Source organism: Lontra canadensis, unplaced genomic scaffold (assembly GCF_010015895.1).
Source record: "Lontra canadensis isolate GAN:19392208 unplaced genomic scaffold, GSC_riverotter_1.0 scaffold4, whole genome shotgun sequence".
Lineage (NCBI taxonomy): Eukaryota > Metazoa > Chordata > Mammalia > Carnivora > Mustelidae > Lontra > Lontra canadensis.
This window is the reverse complement of record NW_022630998.1, coordinates 44,622,190-44,645,577: the sequence shown is the minus strand read 5'-3', so window position 1 is coordinate 44,645,577 and position 23,388 is coordinate 44,622,190. Positions and strand designations below refer to the sequence as shown.

General features: G+C 44.7%; 1 protein-coding gene across 1 annotated transcript in view; it reads left to right on the top strand.

Annotated features, from left to right (window-relative positions):
• The first annotated feature begins 360 nt into the window (after window positions 1–360).
• Window positions 361–23,388, top strand: part of RGS7BP (regulator of G protein signaling 7 binding protein) — a 94,289-nt gene continuing 71,261 nt past the window's right edge. Inside the window, exons 1-2 of the mRNA XM_032849782.1 lie at window positions 361–1,188; window positions 2,080–2,246. Of these exons, the coding sequence (XP_032705673.1) occupies window positions 1,024–1,188; window positions 2,080–2,246 (332 nt within the window). The 5' untranslated portion in view covers window positions 361–1,023. The remainder of the gene's footprint in view (window positions 1,189–2,079; window positions 2,247–23,388) is intronic.

The following is a 23,388-nucleotide window of genomic DNA, read 5'->3' as shown; positions in this document are numbered from 1 at the left end:
TACACCAGCAACACACTCAGGGAAACAAGGCTTTCCTTTTAGGTCAATCAAGACATTTTCCTTTTGAATGAAAAACCACGCTTGCTCCTCCGTTTGGGCTTTGATTATCTGTGGCCCCCGGATGGCCTGAGATGGTGAGGGCCTTCAACGCACACAGGTTGGTTTGAAAACCATGTTTAGGTCCCAGCATGTGGCAATGTGCTCCACTCTGATGACACTTTGCGCTTCTAAGAATAGCGCAGATGAAGTAATATTGCAACTGACGTTCCCGGGGATTTGATTGGGTAAGTGCATAAACTGTGGAGGGAGAAGGGGGGGTGGGTTCTCTGGCCGGATCACATTAGTATTCCCGTCCTATCAATGTGCGGGGCAGCGCACAACGTCAGACGGACCGATTCCCGGCGTCTGCCAGTCCCGCCACGGATTCATTTGGGATCCTCAAACAGATGAGCCCGTAGAGACGGGGGATCAAGGCAGCCTATTAGAGCCGATTGCCTGCTTCGGGGACTGCCAGCCCTTCCAGGCCCGGCGACCGGGGGGAGGGAGGGGAAAGACGACGGAGCGCCGCTGCGGGAAGACAGTGAAGCCGGAGCGACACTCGCAGCCCCCCCACCCCCACCTCACAGCGCAGGCTTTGAAAGCTGCTCCCCCATCTGAATGGAAACTCAGAACCGCCTGGCGGCGCGTTCCTCCTGGCCCAGCGTTGCGACCCATGCGGAGGGGAAGGTAGTGCGAGCCCGCGCCAGCGCCCAGCTCCCGGGACAGGGCCGGCAATGCTGCTGAGCAGAACTTGACCGAGCCCCTTCCTCGCTGCTTAGTGGAAGCGATGCTGCACGGCACAGCCAGCGCTTTCCCGGCTCTCCTTCAAGCTGAAGGTTACCCACCCGCGCAGCCAGCCCCAACCCTGTGAGCGCCGCGCCTCGATTCCCGGCTCCGGCTGCTTGGCGGCGCGCAGGGCAACGACCGGGCCGCCCGCGCCGGGGCGCACTGCACCAGCGGCTTCGGCTTGGTGGATGTGTATGCATGAGTTCTGCACCGAATGGGCGCAAAAAGCGCCCCAGCCGGTCCACCCGCTCCTCGATCTTCCAGATCAGCAAGCCCCCGCTGCAGAGCGGGGATTGGGAGCGCAGGGGCAGCAACTCCGAAAGCGCCCACAAAACCCAACGAGCCCTGGACGACTGCAAGATGGTAGGTGAAAACTGCGCCTTTTTGTTTCTTTTTCTTTTTTTCTTTTTTTTGGAGAGGAGGTGCTGGCATCTTGTATGTTAATCGTTTGCTTGACTGCCAGCCACTCCCCCACCCTCAGCTCCTCCATGCCGATCACGTGCACATGCACTATTTTTAAATCTGCAGTCCCCAGATTCGGGGTGACACCCGGGTCGTAATGTCCCCGCAAAGAAGTGCCACGGCAAGGGTCTTAGGGTCAGCGGCTGTAAGTCATGCCTCTACCCCCTCAGAGAATGGTGGATAGGAAAGACACGGTGAAGTGGCTTGCTCACCAGGGAGGGAGAGGATGGGAAGGTGGGGGTGCTGCTTTGTGGGGAGACAGCAGCAAATAAACCCAAACAGAGCACACTGGGGCGCTGCAGAGGGGACGAAGGTTCCAGCGCAAAGGCTGTGGCCGGTCTTCCGGTCAGGATCCTAAGCCAGTCTCTGGTTCAGTGGCCTGGGAGGAGGTGAACCGTTTCCCTATTGCAACCTATCTTTGGCCTTCTTCCCCACGCAACTTAAAATCCTTATCTTAGCTGTAGTAAAGGGGAGCATTATATGTGAGAGTTCCCAGCATCAAGCTCTAGTGACCTGGGAGTGGCATATGCTCTTGCTCTTCAGAAACTGAATTGGGGGTGGGGGCGGGGGGGGGCGCCGAGAGGACGTCTGGAAATAGAGCTTCTGCGCCGGGACTTACTGATGAAAATAAACACTCGCCTTGGACAAAGAGAAACTTACCATCTTTGTACCTTGATCTTTAAGCAGTCTGTAGCTGGAGACTTGTGGAGTTGGCTGAGGGGTCACTGAAAACCCATGTTTGTATACACCCAAATAGGAAACGTTCCTGAAAGAAAGTCAATTCTTTTCCAGCTTGTCCAGGAGTTCAACACGCAAGTGGCCCTGTACCGAGAGTTGGTCATTTCTATCGGGGACGTCTCTGTCAGCTGCCCCTCACTCCGGGCGGAAATGCACAAGACCAGAACCAAAGGCTGTGAAATGGCTCGTCAGGCACACCAAAAACTTGCTGCCATCTCAGGGTAGGAGACTCTTGGCATTATTTTTGGTCATTCATATACTGATGCATGGATGCTGATAGTGATTTCTGGTGGTCAAGACCTCAGAAGTGATCTCTGCAAATCTGGGGTTTTAACCAATCACCCTGAGCCAGGACTCTTTCGAGAGCTGTAGACAGACTAACTAGGTGCCAAATTACAATCTGAAGGTTGTGTGATTCTTAAATATACATATATTCAATATCTGGGTCATTACGTGACTTTTCTTTTTTAAAATTAACTGGCAGTATGCTGTCCACATATCCGGACGCAGGGATTCGGAATTTTTTTGCAGAATGTTTGGCTGTCAAAATGAAGTTAAGTCATCACGCCTCGAGATTATTTGTCATCTGCTGAACATCTACGGCACAAAAGGCCAGTTCAGTAGAGAGAAAATCTTTGCTAAATCCTAGATTGACTAAACTATTTATACCATGAGATAAATTCCTGTGATACCATTTAAAATAAAATCTCTAAAATAAAGTCTTGGATATAAATTACTCTCCTCACTGTAGTGTTGAGAGGAAAAGTTTTAACAGAAGAAAATTTGTATGAAGACTGGGGAAAATTCACAAATCCATCTAAACCTAGGCTGTTCTTGTGCCCCTCCCCATTATTTTTATCTCTTTTTGTCCCCCTTATGGGTCCCGAGTCCTACTTTAGGTGCTAATACAGTGAGTAGAAACTTCTCCTCTGAGACCCCATCTACTTCTTCCTGATCTCTCAATATCAGTAAAGATGTTAGTCATGGATTTTGTCAACAGTTACTACACAAGTAAGAACACAGAGTGAGGAAACACAGGAATCCTTATAGAAATGCATTAAGTGTTTGAGTCCATCTGGCTATAACCTTTATCTGTTTATCTGTGTATGTCTGTATCATAATCAAAGTTCAAGTCTATTAGACTGATAATGTTGCAGATTGATCATGTGTAGGAATTGAATCTAATTATCCATTTGAAGAAATTACTCTGTCATTTTTAATGCCAATAATATATGGCTGATAATATGTATCGTGACTATTGGTATATACAGATTAGAAAGCCCTATGTTGCCTTTCTCAGTAACTGCATTTAACAAGTGGCATTTTATATCAAGAGAAAAGACACAGTATCTAATGTCCTTGAGATGAGACAAAAAGTGTATTACAAACCTATTTCATTTGGTAGAAATAGTTAGAACCCTCATCCTTTTCTGTTTTAACTGTTACACTGTGCCTAACAGGAAGTGAATCTGGGATTCCATCTAGAAGGTGGAAAGGGATTCAGTGTTTAAGGAATTCGGGGAAGAAATGCAGCTGTGATAAATCCCAGACAAGAAGGGAAGTAAAACAATCAGAAACACAAAGGGGAACAGTGATTCCCTTTGTAGAGAAAATGATTCAAAAGGGAAAACAGATGAACAACAGGAAATGTTATGCCCAGAGCTAAAGAGTAGCACCTTTGTCAACTTTGTGTCCAAGACTGTACGATGAGGTTATATTCAGGACTGGTCTAAGGAGAAACTCAAACGGTGACAAGTTCTAATCACAGAAGATAGACTGGAGAAAGAAACAGAGTTCGATTTAGTCTGCATTACCAAACACAAGAATTTCAGTCCTTCCAAAGTTTGAGGAAAGGAGGAGTCTGAAACTACTGGCTCAAAGTTGAGTTTTGAGGATTTGAGATGGATTTGATATACTCAGGGGTTGGTAGCCTCTTGCTACTTACTTTTATGTTACCGGAGAGTTGATATCATTGGGAGCAGTTTGCTAAGACTTAGTGGGGAAAATATGTCGTTCTTAGAGCCTTGCAAAGATAAGGCCTACTCTGTACAGTGTTCTAGGAGAGAATCTGAAACATTTTCTCCTTAAAATAATAAATACAATTTAACCTTCTTCCTTAAAAAAAAAAAAAAAAGACAGCATTCTGACCGAAGGAAATCCCTTTAGCTTCTTACCACCTGGGTTTCATTAATGAAGGATGTGATGATTCTTCTCGGTGCAATTCTGTTCCTAACATTGCTAGTTATGTTGGCTCTCATGTCAAGTTTAATGTAAAAGCTGGTAGGGAGACTGTAGCATTCACCTTAAACTCTGATGCAGGGTTAAGAAAAGCAAAGGCTCCTGGGGAATGTAGAAACAAAGCCTAGATTTCTTGAGCTCCCATCACTTGCCAGCACAATCCAGATAATTCATAGAATAAACCTCTGAGGGAGAGATGATGATTATCCTTATTTTTACAAATGGGTCTCAAAGAGGTTAAGGAACTTGCCCAAAGTTACACAACTCAGAAGTGGTAGGACTGTGATTTGGCCCCACGTTGCATGCTTCTGAAATCCATGATCTTTCCTCTACATAATGCTGCCACTTGAAAAAGTATTATGTAAAAAGAAATGAAATACAAAAACATACTAACATATGGGTGAATCAGAAGAGTTTGCTAAATCAAAGACAGCAGTTACAAAATGCCACATTATTATATGATTCCTTTTACATGAAATGCTCAGAAAAACCATATCTATACACCTCAAAAAGGAGATTAGTGGTTGCCTAGATCTGGGGGTGGGAACAGAGAGTCACTGCAAATGAGCTTGAGGTAACTTTCTGGGGTGATGGAAGTGTTCCAAGATTGAACTGGTGATGATTGTACAACTAAATAGTTACTAAAAATCATTGAATTGCACATTCAAAATGAGTGAAGTTTATGATATGTAAAATATAACTCAGTAAGTGTCCTGTGAAAAGGTATGATCACCATCACCATGAATAATAACACTTGGCCTTATTCTTTTTTTTTTTTTTTAAGATTTTATTTATTTATTTAACAGACAGAGATCACAGGTAGGCAGAGAGAGAGACAGGAGGAAGCAGGCTCCCCGCGGAGCAGAGAACCCAATGCGGGGCCCGATCCCAGGACCCTGGGATCACGACCTGAGCCGCAGGCAGAGGCTTTAACCCACTGAGCCACCCAGGCGCCCCCACTTGGCCTTATTCTTTTCTACATACACACCTTTTAGTGAAAGGGGTGGGAACTATAGGGATTGGGAAACAGAAAACTTGGCTCTCCGGGCATGCAGCAAGATGCCAGCCTGACACCTGTCACCTAAACTCCAGTGCTTTGCTTTTGAGTAGGAACATAGGTGGGACAAAAGTAAGACTTGGAGGAGTAAATGAAATGACTTATTTCTTAACCAGCACAGATCCCTCCTTTCCTGTTTATCACTTGGCACTGAAGCCAGAGGAGGGAGACTGGGTTGAAGGTAGGACAGAGTAAAAAGAGGACGAGGCAAGATAAAGAAGAGGAGAAAAGCCCATGAGTTTTGATTAAGCCAGAGATGCTTAGACCCCTCCATCCTTAAATGATACCCTCAGGGAATGGTGACCACAAGAAAACAGACGTCTCTCTCACTAGCCGGCCCTGGGAAAGAAGGCCATCATCACAGACATCTTTACAACAGCTTTTCAAACTGTGTCTAGATCAGCCAAAGTTGCAGTATATCCTTTTCTTTCAAAGACAACTGATGTTTTCTGGACAGAGCCAGCCAGGTGAACCCCCAGTCTCTTCTGCCTGGTTTGAGTGACCACAGCTACTGTCCCTTTACGATGCTGATCCTCTCATTGGTACTAAAGCTAAGAGGGGCCTCAGGGATCCCTTGCTAGAATGGTCCCCAAACTTGTTTTAGCTGCAGAATCTTCCTTCCATCCACATGTGCAAAGTCAGACTTAGAAGGCAGATTTCAAGTGGCATTGCTGTGCCCTGCTGCGTGTGTGTGTGTGTGTGTATACATACACACACACATCAGGGGTAGGTGGCTATCAGAGCCAGTGACTTTGGACTTCCTTCCGAAATACCTCTGAAGAATCCCTAGGCCTTCAGGGCACAGAGTGTACTCATACAGCACCATTTCCTTGTTTCGTATTTGAGGAGATTTAGAGGCTTTCAAGTGGCTTTAGGGACAACTTGGGCAAGTGTATGTGAAGACTTAGCATTTAGGCAGACCTCGGCAGAGAACCATCTTCTGTGTCCTTGATGGAACTATTTCACTGAATCTCGATTCCCTTCTCTTTGTCAACTCGCGATCATGCTCCCCACGGAGTAGTTGAGAGGGTCTGTGGGGCCAGGTAGGTGACTCCCAGCCTTCAGAGGTTACTCTGCCAATCCAAGGCTGCTCTAAGACCGGAGCCCATGCCCATCGCTCCGTGGTCTGGCACCAGTTCCATCAAACATGTCCTGAGAACCAAGAGAAAAGAGCACAGTGCATGAGCACAGGCTAGGAACGGCCCCAGAGGAGCCAGAATCCTCCAGCAGATGCTGGGAGATGATGCTGTGGCCGGTGGGCTGGGCGTGGGGCAGACAGGCACACTGGCCTAAGTACACAGACTTTGCCTGTGTTCAAATCTCAGCCCTGTCTTTTTACAAATAGTGTAACCTCGGATAAGGGTAGATACTGTCCTTCCCTGCCTCATTTTCTCATCAGAAAATGGGGTTAATAGCTAATAAGACTGAATCATACAGTATTGTTAAGGACTGAAAGTGAACATACATCAAGCACTCAGAAGACTGAGCAGCACGTGGATACACTATGATGAAATTCAGACTGAGTTCAGGTAATTATTCATAAGACATGCAAAATTCAGCACATGATACACTTATATGAAAAATAAATGTATCCATCAAATATTTTTCAAATACTTTGGTTGAAATAAATTTTTGCTTATCTTAGTTCCTTACATTATGTTTGGAGGAATCTTCTAGGTTGAAGCTTCCCAGATGGCTATCAAAAGAATTTTTTTTTTTTTTTTTTTGAGAGCACGATTAGAGGGGGGAGACAGAGGTAAAGACTATCTCAAGCAGGCTTCCACACTCAGCATAGAGCCTGACGTGGGCCTTGATCTCACAGCCCTGAGATCATGCCTTGGGCCAAAACCAAGAGTTAGATGCCCAACCAACTGGGCCACCCAGGAGACCCAAGGCTTCTTTAATACCTTAAAAACAATATGGATATGTGAGAGTTCAAAATAGTTTAGAAAGATTTTCCTTGTATAAATCAAACTGTATTCCTCATAAATTACCTATTTATAAAAATCTTTTGGCCTAGCTCTGGTACAGGCTGTGGGACATTGGACGAGTCTGTTACATTCTCTGCACACCTCAACGAAAGGGCTGAACTGAGGGACCAGGGTCTTCTGCCTTCCTCATTCCAGTGTTCTGTGTTAATTCAGGGTGAATCACAGACTTTGGTTACAGACAGAACTAAGCGATAAAAACCAAGCATCATGCAGGAAGTTTGAGGATTGAATTCCAGAGACAATTTGTTGAGATGTGAACACACGGAATCACAAGAAGAATCTTAATTTTCTAATGGATTCTGGGAATAATATAATGAATATCATAGAGATTCATACCCAGAGATTTCAGATTTTTTTCCTCCAGCAATTAGTTTCCTGACCAACCACACCTAGTTTACTCTTCTTTTCTGCTTCCACCTCTCCTCCTGGTTTTTTTTTTTTTTTTTTCCCCTTCTGGTGTGTTTTAGTTTTGTTTGACTCCTAGTGGACTTTTCTGCCCCATTTTTTCCAGTCCCACTTTTAGCTGGTTCTTAGTTGTTCCTTGTTCTCTTTGGTAAGAAGTCAGGAGGGCAGGGAGAGGGAGAATTCAAGATTGGCAGCTCACTCAGTAATGCTTCCTTTCCATGGCGAGGCTGAGACGGCAGCCGGTACATGGGGTGGGAGAGTATGGAAGTGCTTGGTGAGCCTGGAGGCAGCCCCCTCAGCTTTCTTAATCCATGGGATGGAGGAGGACTTATTAGTACCAGAGGCCTGGCTGGCAAGCCTGCCAAGCCACCCACTCTGTCCTGTGTGTTCCCTTTCTATTACAGGTGTTTTTGGTTTAAAAATGTTAACTCTCACTGGTCAGATAATGAAAGGGGAGTTCCATATGCTATCTATCAAAGGGAAGGACTGGAGAACAATTCTCTATTAGTGTGCTAGGGCTGCAGCGACAAAGTAGGCCCCAGTGGGTGGCAGAAACATCACAAAGGTCTTGTCGCACAGAAGGAGGCTGCACATCCAAGATCAAGGTGTAGGGAGGGGTGGTTTCTTCTGAGGTGGGGGGGAGGAAGAATCTGTTCCTCTCTTCTAGCTTCTGGGGGTTTGCTGATAATCCTGCTTGCTCCTTGACTTGTTAAAGTGCCTCTGTCTTCATACTCATACATCCCTCCCCCCGCCCGCCGCCGTGTATGTGTGTGGATCCAAATTTTGTCTCTCTGTAAGGCAACCGGTCATATCATATCAGTCATATCAGATTGGGGGCACCTGATCTATTCTGGTCTGACCTCACACTAACGGAACCAATTACGTCTGCAACAATGTATTTCCAAAGAAGATCTCATTCTTCGGTACTAAGAGTTAGGACTTCAGTATATGAATTTAGGGCTGAGGAGACATAATTCAACCCAGAGCAAATTCCTTTGGCCCATCTGTAGGAGAATGAACACTTTGGGTTGGTGGGCCCAATGGGAATGGAGGTAGAGCTCTGCCCAACACCTCCACACAAAGATTCCCCAGTGCCCAGTGCTTTATCATTTGCAAGACTTCACTTAGCTCACATTAGGGGTGGAGTTTGGGACCAAGGACTAGATCCCTTTCTGTATGCAATGAATGTGATCACAAAGGTACTGAATCCCCAATATGGTCAGCCCTTGGCTCTAATTAATTTAGCTACTAGTGTATAAACGTGGAACCAAAATCCAGCTGCAGGAGAGAATATCTGGAGGGAGGGGAATAGGAAAGCCTCGTGACAGTCCACATACACGGTGTTCACATTCTCTCGTCTTCTTGGCTAGAAGTCGGCAGGTGCTGGTGGTCTCTCCATGGTACTAATATTGTTGCTTAAGAACCATAAGCAACTGACACAGTACTGACTCAGACCAAATTAAAGAACAGTGTTATTATTAGCCACAAAATGACAGGTGATATGGAATCTAGACAGGGGCCTGTTGAAGTTAGCCTTTTTATGAACAGATCTAATGACCTTCACCCTGCTAGAGCCTTCTTAACAAATGCGCCAGTTCAGAGAGAAAATTAAACTAAAATGAGCTTTCGGAAAATTTACTGTCACTTTATTATTTAGATGGTGAAGTACAAGAGAGCAAAGCCATGTTTCATTCATGCTTGCTCCCTGTGTGCCAAGTCAGTGAGGATGTGTCCCTTCTGTTCATTCATTAATTTTAGTTGGTATTGTAAAACCTATTCCAACAAAGACTTCAGTAAGAACTGATCAGTTAGATTAACTTACATTTTATGATGTATCTATTATTTCATTATGATTTGTAGCTGTAAAACCAGTATGTTGCTTTTAAACAACAGAAGACTTAAAAAGCACACTTAAGGGATGCCTGGGTTAAGGGTCTGCCTTGGGCTCAGGCCCTGATCTCAGGGTCCTTAAGTCCCGCATCAGGCTCCCTGCTCAATGGGGAGTCTGCTTCCCCCCTGCCCCTCCCCCCTTCATGCTCCCTCTTTCTCTCAAATAAATAAAATCTTAAAAAAAAAAAAAAAAAGACACACCTACAAGCACTTTCCAAGGCATAGGTATTCACTATTACAATGGAATTAGCAGACAGGGTGTTATTTTAAGGTTACTCAAGTCATGTTTAAAGTTATTTGATAAAATATCACCCTAACATCTATCTGCTCAGTGGATATTGAATGGTTGAATAATGATTTTTCCATTAGGATCGCCCTTAAAAGCCATCTTCTAAAAGGATATGTACATAAAGCACAGCTCAAGAGCGGTAACTGTGTTCATTTATTTCCTCTGCTCTACGAGACAAGACTTTAAAAAAAGCAAAAACCACATGAAAAAAACATTTAATTGCTTGTCTATATCCATATATGCCCATATGTATAGTCCTTGTCTATATGTATATATGCATGTATTTATATATAAACAAATACTAAAATTTGTCAGAAAGACTCTTGTTAGTGTAAAGTGTCTGAGCCCTTAAATGGAAGAGCTGATTTAAGCAAATAAAGGTTCCCCCACCAGGTTAACAAAAATCAACTTAACATTTGTGGCTGTAAGGAAACTAATCATCTACACCCATTTAACTGAGTTTGAGCGAAGGTGGGGATATATGGATGAATCCAGAAGTCAAACCCCTAGTGTATTCTTTAGGCACTAAGAATAAGTGAGTCAGTAAATAATAAATCCTCCTCTCCTGTCAATTAGTAAACTCTGTGATCTTTTCTCTTCCGCAGTGTCCACTGTCTCTCTCCTCTCCTCCCCATTTCTGAGGTCCCCCTCTTAGCTCACAGATGGTCCCCCCGAGGCCATCAAGCACCGTACTGTCTCCCAGTTGGTCTCCATACCACCCGTCTCTCACCTCTTCTTTTCAACTTATTCACTAGTTCTAAATGAATGCTCCTGACATTTTCTTCTGATCTTGCCACTTCTTTGCCTTTAAACTTGAAGCCATTGCCCATTACCTAAAGCAGCTTTCTTCAAAGTTGATCCTCCCGGACTGGCAGTCTCAGAATCACCTGTGCCCTCACAGCTAAAGAAACAACATCTCTAGAGAGTAAGAGGTGGAAATTCCAATTTTTAACAAGTACCACCCCATTCCCCCAGGGGATTCTTAAACATGCTAAACATGAGGCCTGGCAGCCTAAAGCCGTGATTCTCAACTTGGGCTACACACTGGAACCGCCTGGAAAGCTTTAAAAAATTGCTGATGCATGAGGTCCATCCCTAGAGTTTTTGATTTAAACAATCTGGGATGCAGACTGGACGTTGAAATATTTTTTTAAAGCTCCCCAAGTGGGCATCTGTATCAAAATGGCTTACATTTGGCTGCATTGAACAAAAAATCCGAAGAAGCAGTTGCTTAAAGACACCAGGATTTCTTCTGTCACAGAAAAGCAGCCCCAGAATGGGAATTCAGAACCGGCACGGGGCTCCATGAAATCATGGCTCTGCTGCTCACTCTTAGCATAGGCCTTCCACCCTCAACTGACCTTATGATACAAGATTACGATAGAAGCTCCAGCGAGCAGTCCAAAGGAAAGGATAAAGAGGGGAAGGTCACACTTCCCAGCTGGGTCAGCTCTTTTTAAATAAACCCAAACACTTCTCCCAGAACTGCATCCCGTGCTCCCACCTAAGTACAGGGGAGACTGGAAGTGTATTCTTCTCTGACTGGCACCTTGACTAGAAAGGAAAGGGAGAGAATGGATACCGGCCAACCACTAACTCTCTGGGCCACAGCACCCAAACTGTATTCCTGGGTTCTTCACCTACCATCTGACGTAAATTCTTTACCTCCTCAAACAGATCAACTTCTTATTCCCTAAAAGTATATAAAGGATGGTCCCATCCTATCAGTCTGCATCTGTGGATTCCCCCTATACAATCTACCCTTCAGACATTATTTTTTTTAAAGATTTTATTTCCTTATTTGACACAGAGAGAGACAGACAGCAAGCGTAAGCAGGGGAGTGGGAGAGAGATAAGCAGGCTTCCCGCTGAGCAGGGAGCCTGACACAGGCTAGATCCCAGGACCCTGGGATCATGACCCGAGCTGAAGGCAGACATGTAACCAACGGAGCCACCCAGGTGCCCCAACCCTTCAGCCATTAAAAGAGATCATTTACTCTCCTGAATGTCAAGGTCTTGTGTGTAGTCTCCTGATAGCCCACCATACTCCTCACACCAAAATGCCAAACAGAAGGGAGAGTCCCAACGGGATTGACAAACCTCTCCCACTTTAAATGGACCTGTGGAAAAGGAGGTGCAGGAACCACTGGGGAGGGCAGGAAGTTCGGCAAGGGTACGGTTGAAAGAGGTTGAGTATAGTCTCCAGACAGGATGTGAAACGGGATGGGGCCTGCAGGGAGTATAAGCAGCGGCACTCAAGAAATCAATTTGAAAATAACTACCTGAGATGGAGCAAGTCTCCTTTTGGAACGATTTTATAACTTCCTTTAATAAACTAAAGAAAGAATTTCATCAAGGAGCTAAAATTTGACGAGCTATCAAGAATAAAAGGTAGAGAGGCAGTGCCTTCTGGATACAAGGATAAGCTGCGGGACAACCTATGATCAAGATTGCAGTGAGGCCATTAAGAGAAACTGAACTAGAAACTCATCTAAACTATGTGAGGCAGCATTTAGGTCCTAAAATGCATTTAACCCATTGTTTCCTAAATTATAAACCTGTGCAACATAGAACAGTGTATTCTACGGGGAAAATATATTCTTTTTGCAACTCGGAAATTTTCCTCCCTGTCTGGGAAACTATTTATAGAGCACCCACCATATGCCACGTGCTTTTCTAGGTGCCGGAGATACAGCAGTTCTGAACAGAATAAAGAACGTTCCTGCCTTCTTGGTTAGGGTGGTCAAGAAGTGCTATGGGTCTGAATGTTTATGTTCCTGCACAGCTGCTACGTTGAAAACCTAATACCCGAAGTTACAGTATTGATAGGTAGGGCCTTTGGGTGAAGCTCAAGCCATGAGGGGGAAACCTTCATAAATGGGATTAGGGCCCTTCTAAAAGGGGTTCCAGAAAGATCCCTCCCTCCTTCCACCATGTGAGGACACAGCAAGAAAGCACCAGCTATGAGCTGCGAAGGGAGCCCTCACCAGACGTGACCATGTGGCTCATTGGTCTTGGACCGCCCAGCTTCCAGACCCAATAAGCAATAAATTTCTGTTGTTGTAAACCACCCAGCCAGTCCACGGTTTGTTATAGCAGCCTGAATGCACTGAGTGAAAACTAACAGGCAAAGGGGACTGCAATTCAGAGAGTGATAAATGCAGTGAAGAAAAGAAAATGATATGATTAAAGAAAGATGGAGGACTATGGGTGGTTATTCTCAGATGGGGTTTTCAGAGAGCTCCCCCCCGCCAGCCCTGCACAGGATGACATTCTAACCTAGTATCTGACCTTGAGAAAGTGCCAGTTAGGTGATGATCTGTGAGAGAAGTACTTTGGCCAGAGGGAAGAGCAAATGTAAAAGTCCAGACATTAACTGACCTAGTCATGTCTAAGGAAAAAAAAAAAAAAGAACAAAACTATACTATCAGTTTGGAATTATCTTCAGCTGCAAATAACACAGATAGAATTTCATTGACTTAAACACAGAAGTGTTTATTTTCTCACATCATTAAAAAGTCAAGGGTAGGGAACAGTAAGCATTGGTTTGTGATGCAGAGAGATCAGGTATGAGATGTGAGAGGTCCCAAGACTGCTGCTCCAGCTCTAGAAATTGTGTCTTCATTCCCAGCAGGGAGTAAAAGGCAAAGATGTAAATAATTAAATGCATCCCTTTCTGACGAACTTTCTCGGAAGCCTCACACAGAACTTCCATGAGCAGGTCACTGGCCAGGACCAGGTCACGTGGATCTCCCAATCACAAGTTTCATGATCTGACTCACATACATCCCTCACCCTACTAACGGTCCAGTGGGGACAAAATGTCCCAGCCTGTAAGCCAAAGTGATGCTTCCTGAGGCCTAGGATGGGATCTTTAGCAAGACTGGGGATGAGTAGGGAGCTTGGACATGACACATGGGGAAAGGGCTGCTACAGTGGGGAGAAATAAGGGGGAGGCAACCTCTCACTGTCTACCAGCTCCCTTCTGCCATTTTCTTCTGGCTTTGTTTGTTCATTCATTTATCCATGAAATCCTGAACACCTACTCTGGACCAGGCACAGTGTTAGGTTCCCAGCTCTGCTTTTGTGGAACTTAGGGGCTAGCATCTGTGTAGAGACACACATGTCAACAGGTCATCATAGAACACGGCATGGGTGATGCGATAGAGATGTGCAGGTGATACAGGACAGATACAAGGGAGGCAATGATCAGCTCTGCTCCAGTGACTGTAGCCAGGAAACAAGACTTCAAGAAGGGGATGGTGGCGCTTGGACCAAACTTTGAAGAACAAGCGGCAATTCCTTTCTCTTTAATTTGTGTGGCTGCTGGCTCCCTGCCACAGAATCAACGTTTCTGCTTTGAACGAAGGGAAAGGAGAAATAGCAATGTCCGTGTGAGAACCATCGATGTGCGGTACCCTTTCACGAGGACATGCATTCATCTGAAATAGTATCTACTTAGTCCAGGGAGAGGTTTTCAAGTCTGATATTTTGGCTAAGAAATGCACCTACCTCAAAGTATCAGGGATTAGACTACAGGGGTCTAATCATAGACCCAACTATGCAGGTAGCTGGGCACTGGGGTTATCTCAGTAGTTGAATCATATAAGGACTATGGTCTTTGGGCTTCTTTTGTTTTCATTTTTCAGAATTTCTTAACATATTTGAGGTGGGGGGGGGCACATGCAGGCACACACAGAGGGGAGGGGCAGAGGGGGAGAGAGTCTCAAGTAGACTCCAAGCGGAATGCAGAGCCTGATGTGGGGGCTCGATCCCACAATCCTGAACTGAAACCAAGAGTCGGATGCTTAACTGACTGTGCCACCCAGGCAGCCCTGGTCTTTGGGATTCTTGGCACTGTTCCCTCCTGCCTCCACTAGAGTGGTCCACCCAGAGCCAGTGAGGCTTCAGGGCTCTCTCTTGAATCCAAAGGAGGCACACCTGGAGGCTTTCCAGCACACCCAGGATACTAGCTATTTTCCTAATTCTCATTTTGTAGTGCATTTATGTTGAGAAAGTTGAGATGTTTGGTTAATTGCTGGGGTTGGGGTTTCAACACTGGTCTTTATTCTTGACACTATGCCAGGCTATTCACCAGATGGTTTTCTTTCTTGGAATGGCTCTCAAATTGGCCTACCTGCCCTCCTTCCCTTTCTCTGCCACTAAATACTATTTCCACTCAAAGTCTCTGCCCTCCCTTGGACACACTTCAAGACAAGGACCTCTTCACCTGGCACACAGCTGAGTTTGAAGGCTTTTAAGGTTTACTCAGCTAGTAAGAAGAGGAAAACAAGCAGGAAGGAAAAAAAATAACAACACAGTTACATCTTTCTGAAGCTGCCAGCAGAGTGTAAATGGACTTCAGCTCTGCATTCTGGAAGCCTCAGCACTTCTCTCTGAGCCCCGACTCCTTCAGACTTTCTTTCTCCATGTTAGGTCTACTCAGATCCTTCCATTCTTAGGCACCTTCTTTCCTGCTTGCCCGTGCAAGTCCTAAAAATGAGTACGTGCCATCAGACTTTCACCCAGGCCTGTGTAGGCTGAATTCTGGGTTTCAGGAACCAACATGGTTCCTCCCAGCAAACGACATGTGAGTAGGAGTGGGACAGCCCATGACCACAGTGACACTGACAGCCTAAGGCATCATTGAGCACAGGGGTCAAGAGAGAAATGGAAGTGAGGAATGCTATCGAGTGTGAAGGGACTCAAAGGACAGAAAACTTCCCAATGAGGAGGTGATGGGTACACCCAAGAAAGGAACATTCAAGCCAAAGAAAAATATAGGAAGAACTCAAAGGAACAAGAATGGAAAGATATCATCAGACCCATCTCAAAACACCCCTTCTTAAAATATCCCAATCCTTGGCCAGTGAACCCACAAGAGCCCATTTGCCAAGCAAATGGAGTTTAAAATCATCGTAGTTATTATCTACATTGCCCCCCTCAACAGAGTTCCAGTTTTTAGCCAGAATGACAGCTTGTTAGAGCTTCAGGCTCTGAATCTTGGACTCTTTTATTCCCTTAGTGGGTCTAATTTGGAAGTATTTCAATTTGACTTGGAATTCCTATTTCCCTTCTTGCCATCTACTTACGGAGCTGAGGAATTAGGTGAAGTGGATTTTTTTTCCTTTCTCACCTATCATCACCAGATCATTTCTAATTTTTCATTTTTCATCCTACCATTTCATCATTGTGGAAATTCCTATTTAGCTTAGAAGATAAACCACTCCCCCCACCCACATGGACATATTTCTGATATGTCCATTTATTAGGTAGAAGTAGACTTCCAAAAATTGTTGCTGGTATATAGTAAGCACTTCATGCTTCTTGAATTCTGTATCTCAGGATACAGGATTCCCTGCATTCGGGCCCTCAGTGGATTAGACAAGGCCCATACACATTAGGGAGAGCCATCTGCTTTCCTCAGTCTACCAATTCAAACACTAATCTCTTCCAGAAATACCCTCACAGACAGAGACAGAAATAGTATTTAACCAAGTATCTGGGCAACCTGTGGCTCCATCACACTGACACATGAAATGAACCATCACACTGGGTCCATTCCCTTGACAACAGCAGATGGCTAAAAGCCCCATAACCCATAATTCTCCTAGCAGGGCTGTAGGGAGATCCCCTGTGGACACTGGTAAGGCCTTCTCTACGTGTGCAGTGAGAGGAGAAACTGGACGAAACCCCTACCTGTCAGCATATGGTCAGGAATGAGGACAACGTTCACCTCTCGCCAGGGACTAACTACAGAGCAAACAGTAGGTTCTGAGGGAGATCGCTGGATCTTCCCAACTGGGGGCGGGGGGGGGGGGGGGGGGGCCCCCCCGGGGGGGGGGGGGGGGGGGGGGGGGGGGACTCCCATGAACATCTTTCGCCAGAAGTCATGTTTTCTTACTGTCTGAGTTTTGAGCTCAAATGGCTGCATCTGTTTCAGTACTGTACCATCACTGAATAATGAGGAAACTGCTCACATTATTTTAGGCCACAGCATGCACCATAATGCAAAATCGCTCGGCAAATGGTCTCTCCATAAAACAAGCCTTATCAACCATTTTTATATTCATAGATTCAATCTTTTGTTTTCTGAGGATGAAATATGTTTTTAGTTACCAAGTCTGTTCAGACTCAGAGTGCCTTTAAATTACACTCTGAATTTCAGTATTAGGTTATGGTACGGGAAACTCTGTAGACCTGACGTGAAGATGAGAAATGATTTCAGATATCTATCTGGGTGTCATCTTTGCAAAGGAAAGGTCATCACAGTCATTTGGGGACAGTCTTTTCCTCACACTTCAGCATTATAGAAGCATTCTCCAAGGAAGGAAGGAAAGAAAATGAGGAAGGAAGAATGAATTTATTCTTTGGAAAATGGGCTGATTAAGGAGCTGGAATGGCCAAGAGATACAGGAATGAAGTGAAGAGAAAATAAAGGGAAAGAGGCAGTCATGGGGTTAGTGGTCAGAGAAGTTCAAGCTTCCCAAACCCAAGTCCACCACCGGCACAGAAGACAACGTGAAGAAGTGAAGTGGTGGTTCGGGGAGAGAGGGCGCCCCTGCTACCCAGGCTTCACGGATTGCTGGTTCCCACGTGGAGAGGTGGGCCAAACGTGCCTTATTTGTGGCTTTTCCGTTTCTTAAGAGAATCTATGAATTCATGCTTATGTGTCAAATAACCCGATTTTAAAATGTTGGCCCAGAGAAAAATTCTACAGGCTACAAGTGGCCCCCAGCCATTAGTGTCTTCCTCTGTTAATCATCACCTGCTTCTTGCTCGGAATATCCACAGACTGTTGGTTATGAACAGTAAGAAACACCAGGAGGTCTTCTCCTTTTAGTTGGCATTAGTAACTCTGACCTGTATTACGTTCTCAATTTCTTTGTTGCTTTCAGAATGGCAACTTGGGGATTTAAAACTTGTGTCTGTCACCTTGTTAAAAAAAGATAACCAAATACAGAAATACATACATATTTTAGCCTTGAATTGTTAGTAAGGCCAAATACTTAATTAGATTTAAGAACATGTTAAACATTTCTGGAATTGAACCTAAAGAGAGAAAATAGAGTATTTGTACATTTGCCCTGAAGTCAAATTCCTTGAAAGACCCTTTCTCCTTTGATAACAGGACAATTATTTAAATTATCATACAGCTGACACATTACTTTCTCATATCAAACAGGAGCTATTGATCTTATTATGATCAAGATCAAGACAAACAGCCTGCCAGATATGTAACAGAGTCTGAGGTCCACATGAATGCTGACTAGGGAGCAACTTTTTTACCTAAATGACGGGGCCGGGGGTGGGGGAGCAAGAGTCAACCCAATTTCTTGTTATTTTTATCATTTAGCAGCGGATAGGATTTCACCAAAATCCTGTGTACCTTTGTACAGAGTATCTCTGTACAAAGTACTAACGAATGCCCATTAACCCAAGAGTCATGACCATTTCTAAATAGCGATTTCTGAATTCCCAGCAAAAGATATTCATTCCATGACCTGTTTGTTCTGCTTACAAGTGTGAAACCTACATCAAACCTTTCCTTTCAATACTCAATATGTCCCTATGTAAGATTCAAGACTTAGTGTAGCCCATTGGGTTATCCATTCGTCTCTTGCCCTGCCCCCTGCTTACCACACCCCTACTCCCTCGATAACCCACAGATCTGCCTCAGCCTCCAGTAGGGTTACATCCTGATAAAGCCACTATAAATCGAAAATATTCTAGGAAAAAAAATATTCTAGAAAGAAAATCCATTTAATACACCTAACCTACTGAACATCATAGCTTAGCCTGGCCTCCCATCAAGGTACCTGAAACACTTACACCGGGCGATAGGTGGGTAAGATCATCGAACACCAAGCCTGTTTTATAACTGAGTGGTCAACAGCTCACGTCAGGTACTGACCACTGAAAGTGAGAAAAGGAGTGGCTGCCAGTGTGTGGCGTGTGTGCTCCCGCATGTGTGCGTGACGGACTGTGAGCTGAGGTTCCCTGTCAGTGCCCAGCGTCACAAGAGTACATCACACCGTACCTTGCTAGTCTGGGAAAAGGTCAAAATTTAGAACTGAAAACAGTTTCTACTGAAGGTGTCTTGCTTTTTCACCATCGTCAAGTTGAAAAATCCTAAGTCAGACCATCCTGAGACAAGGACCACCTGCGCAGAGGTGAAGGAAGGTGAAGGGACAGGGGAGGTGGCCCCCGCAGAGGGACAGAGGTTTGGAGAAAAACTTAGGCATTTGCAGAGAAGCTGGATCAAACGGCTGACCTGTAAGTTCAAGAAAACGCTAAGATGCTGGGATTCTCTGGCAATTTAACTTTTTCTTAAGGGTCTGTTCTACTTACAGATTCGGGGTCTAGAGCTAAGATTCAGCATCAACATTTGAAACATCGATGCTATATTGTTGATACCATTATACCTTTGGGATTTTGAGGTCAGTAAGGTCTCTAGTTTATGAGCTTTCAAAGTGCAAGAAATTTTTATTATTATTATACTAATCCCTACAGAGATAGCACATAGGAGCCCACAAATCTGTCTGTCATCACAGGCACCGGGCTCTTTCAGCCCTGCTCCCTCTGTCCTGCCGCAGCCTCTGCCCCCGACGCCCCTTCACACCCTGAGCAAATCGTGCCCCTCAACTCTCCCTAGCCCAGGCCCTTGGACGGAGTCTGCAGCTTTGAACTGAAAGCTGAATCGCTAAAGGCCAGAGTTCTGCAGATGCTTCTTCAGATAAACTGAAGATGGGGCAGTCTTTCTAACTTGCTTTCAACTGGTCTTTCTTTCTGCCCTCAAGGAGCGGTGGGTAAGCTCCACTTTGCTCAGTCTTGGGGTACAATTCCCAGCTCCACTGTAGCCAGGAAGGGGCAATGGCAGTGATGGACAGTTCTAGTCCAACTGGCACCTCTGGGACAGCTGTGGCCTGAAGCTGCAGAGGATCAGGCCAGCGGACTATGGCAGTGAGCAATGAAAGGCAGGGCTTAGACACCGATATTTTACAGAAAGAACCCCAGGGTTCCTGGAGATGCCTGGGGGAGGCTGGCTGCCACCAAGCAGGCAGGGGCCCAAAGCTGTAGCGAGCTGAAGGCTAACTTGAAGGGGCCTTGTAGCTGTGGGGGCAGGTGGTGGCCACCCAAAAGCTTTAGTTCCTTGTTGCTCTGCTGTCCTCCTGCTGGATCAGCTCTAGAGCAAACATTCAGAGCTCTCAAGAAACTTATTACAAGAATACGCATTCCTCTTTCCACGTTCAGGACCAAAGACCCCATGAACATTAACTATGATGTCACCCAAGTAATTTACTCAGGGGCTGGTAGCTCCAGAAAGAATTTTAAGAGGTTTATAGTTCCACCGTTAATTGGCACAAGTGAGTGCCAGGAGGATCCCAGATCACTTCTCTGTGAGCTTCCTGGTTCCAGAAGCCACGAGGCATAAGCAGTGTTCCCAGCCCTCTTGCATATTCTAGTTCCCGGAGGGTTTTTTTGGTTTTGTTTTTGTTTTTGTTTTTAAAGACACTCTTATCAGAGCTCCACCCATAGATCCACTAAATCAGAATACCCAGGTGAGACCCGGACACAATATTTATTTAAAAACAAAAACAAGGGGCGCCTAGATGGCTCAGTGGGTTAGGCCTCTGCCTTCGGCTCAGGTCGTGGTCTCAGGGTCCTGGGATCAAGCCCTGAGCCCCGTGTTGGGCTATCTGCTCAGTGGGGAGCCTGCTTTCCTCTCTCTCTCTCTCTGCCTGCCTCTCTGCCTACTTGTGATCCCTCTCTGTCAAATAAATAAATAAAATCTTAAAAAAATAAAATAAGAACAAAAACAAAACAAAACAACACACACACACAAACAAACCCTCTACAGGTGTTTTGCAAACCTACAGCAGGGTTTGAGAACCACTAAGAAGTTGAAAGGAAAGAGGGTGGGACTGATAACCAAAAGACCCTATTTCGAGTTGAGGCCCTACTTTGAACTGGGTTATTTCGTTCAATCCCCTTGACTACTCCGGGCTGTAGATATCACTCTTCCATTTCCTTGAATCTGCATGAATGTGTGTGTACATTACAGCAGGACTCGTAATGGAAAAGAACGTGGGAAACGATCTAAATATCCAGCAGAGGACTAGTTAATATAGCCAGGTGCTAGACACTGTGCAAACATTTACAAGGACATTAAGTGAAAAAAAGCACATTATAAGTTTTACATAACGACCCCATTTCTGAAACGAAATGAAAGTTATATAACTAGATACAACTGTAAGGATATACACCCCAAATTTTACAGCGTTTCCTTTCTAGATTTGTGATTTCCATCTTCTTTTTACACATCTATATTTTCTAAATATTCTGTATTAAATGTTAAGAGGCAAAATCTACTCACACATGTCAAGCCTTGAATATCAGTCTTAAATACTAGCAGAGGAAATATGAAAAATATTTATCTATATAGGTAAAGTTCTAGTTCTTGTATTTATAAGGCAGGTAGATGCAAAAATCTGATGCTTCACTTCTCTAAGTTACTTACAAGAAAGGTACTAGCCTTGAACTTGTTCATCTTCCTTATTAGGAACTAAAGATCAGGGGAAGGCGGGCAGGGTGGGGGAATGAAACAAAGGAATTCTCCTACAGTATTTGTTCTGGGAACTTGTGGGTCTGCCCCCATTTGCTCGGAGAGAATAATTGGGCAGGAAGCTGGAGTGAGAGAGTCAGGAGGCCAGAGAACCAGGGGAGAAGGCTTTTGATCTGTTTCTCTTCAAGAACATTCTGTCACATTTTTTGCCTGGTGTGCTGGTGGTTATGAAGATAAAATGAGAACATCAGTGAAAGAACTGAGCACACCTTTAGATGCCCAAATGCTCAACAAACTCCCATTCATTCATGAATGTTTCCATGAAGGGAATAATTTAGCTACTTACCCAAGGTGTGACCTCAGAGCATTCCCATCTCCTTCATGTCTGTTTCTGTCCCTACAAAAGCAAGGAAAATAATAGCATCCACCATCCCAGGTTGCTCTGAGACTCAAATGAGGTGATGTATGCAAAGCACTAAGCAAAAATTGAACATATAATAAGCACTCAATACATACCAGTTATTATTAATATTACAACTTAGTCCCGTATTCCTTAACCGAAAACACCTTGCAGTATTGATAAGATTTTCATTGTAATCCAGAGAAAGAATTTATACAAGTGCATAGCTCTAACGGTTTGGGATGAGAATGATAAAAATAGTTTGGAAGATTATATTTTGATTAGAAAAATGTACTTTTTTTCACCATTTCAGGCTAAAAAAAAGATTATTATTTCAACTGCTCAAGAATAATCCCTCTGTGGTTTAACACCAAGAATAGAATATTTCATTTCAGAAAGAATGCCTAAGAGAAATGATAAGCCACCAATAAAGGTTATTACAGCACAAAATGACTTTGGGTTTAAGGCAAGTATTTTTGTGTTATAAGTGATTAGGCCTTTAGAAATGTTTTCCAAACAACTAAGTGCATGCATGTAAGACAATGAATGCATAATGACTTTTGTTGTTGGGCTCAAGGTTTCAAGAGAACCAGGAATTGGTAGAGGAATGGGGAAAAAGAAAGCAGACATTGTTGGTGTGAGAACAATGTAGACCAAATGTTCCCAAACTCGTGATGTCCTGGAAATCACCTGGGGAGCTTCAGAAAACCCTAGAGCCAGGGTCTTCAGCTCAGCGATTCTGATTTACATGGTGTGGGGCATGACCTGGGTTCCAGGATTTATTAAGTGTCCCCGGGTGATTCTGATGCATGAACAAGTTTGAGAACGCTGCCACAAAGGATCTGTCTGAGCAAACGGCACCCAGGGGTCTCCCTTCCCTTTCCTCGAGGGGACGTCCCCAGGGCATGGCAGAGAGAGCAGCCCGTGCTGGGGACCATCTTTGCTTTCCGCTTTTTGCCCTGCCCTGTGCTACAAGAGTTACATCAACGGCCCAGAAACAATTTGGGTTGTATCATCCAAGTCCACCGATCAGATTTCAGACTGCAATTCACGCTGGGCCAGCATCACGCCACCTCCCTTTCTCTCCATCTCCGCCTCAGCTCGGACCCTTCCGTTAGCTGTGTCACAAAACCAGAACACTTCCATTTCTAGCCACCAAAGAGCCTCCATGGGCCGGACTTTAACTCTTTACTCAATGATATCAGTAAAATGAGAAAACATGTTTCAACCACTCATTTTTAGGTGGAAGTCAAAATTCAGATGGTAGCTTTAAAGTATCTGGTGGGCCACAGGCAAACACCCTGTGGTTTGAGCTCTGCCCTATGTGCGTGAGTCTGTCTCTCCGGGGCTGAGCTAAGTTGGGTCAGACATAAACTTCGCTTTTGAGTTGAGAAAGAAGGCAGGCATCTAGACACCTTTTAAACAGAGTTTAAGTTTTACTGCCTTCGTGTGAAGTAATGATACAAGGTACTTTTAGAACTAAAATCTGAAGGCCCAAGTATTTTACCTCCCAGGCGATATCCAAAA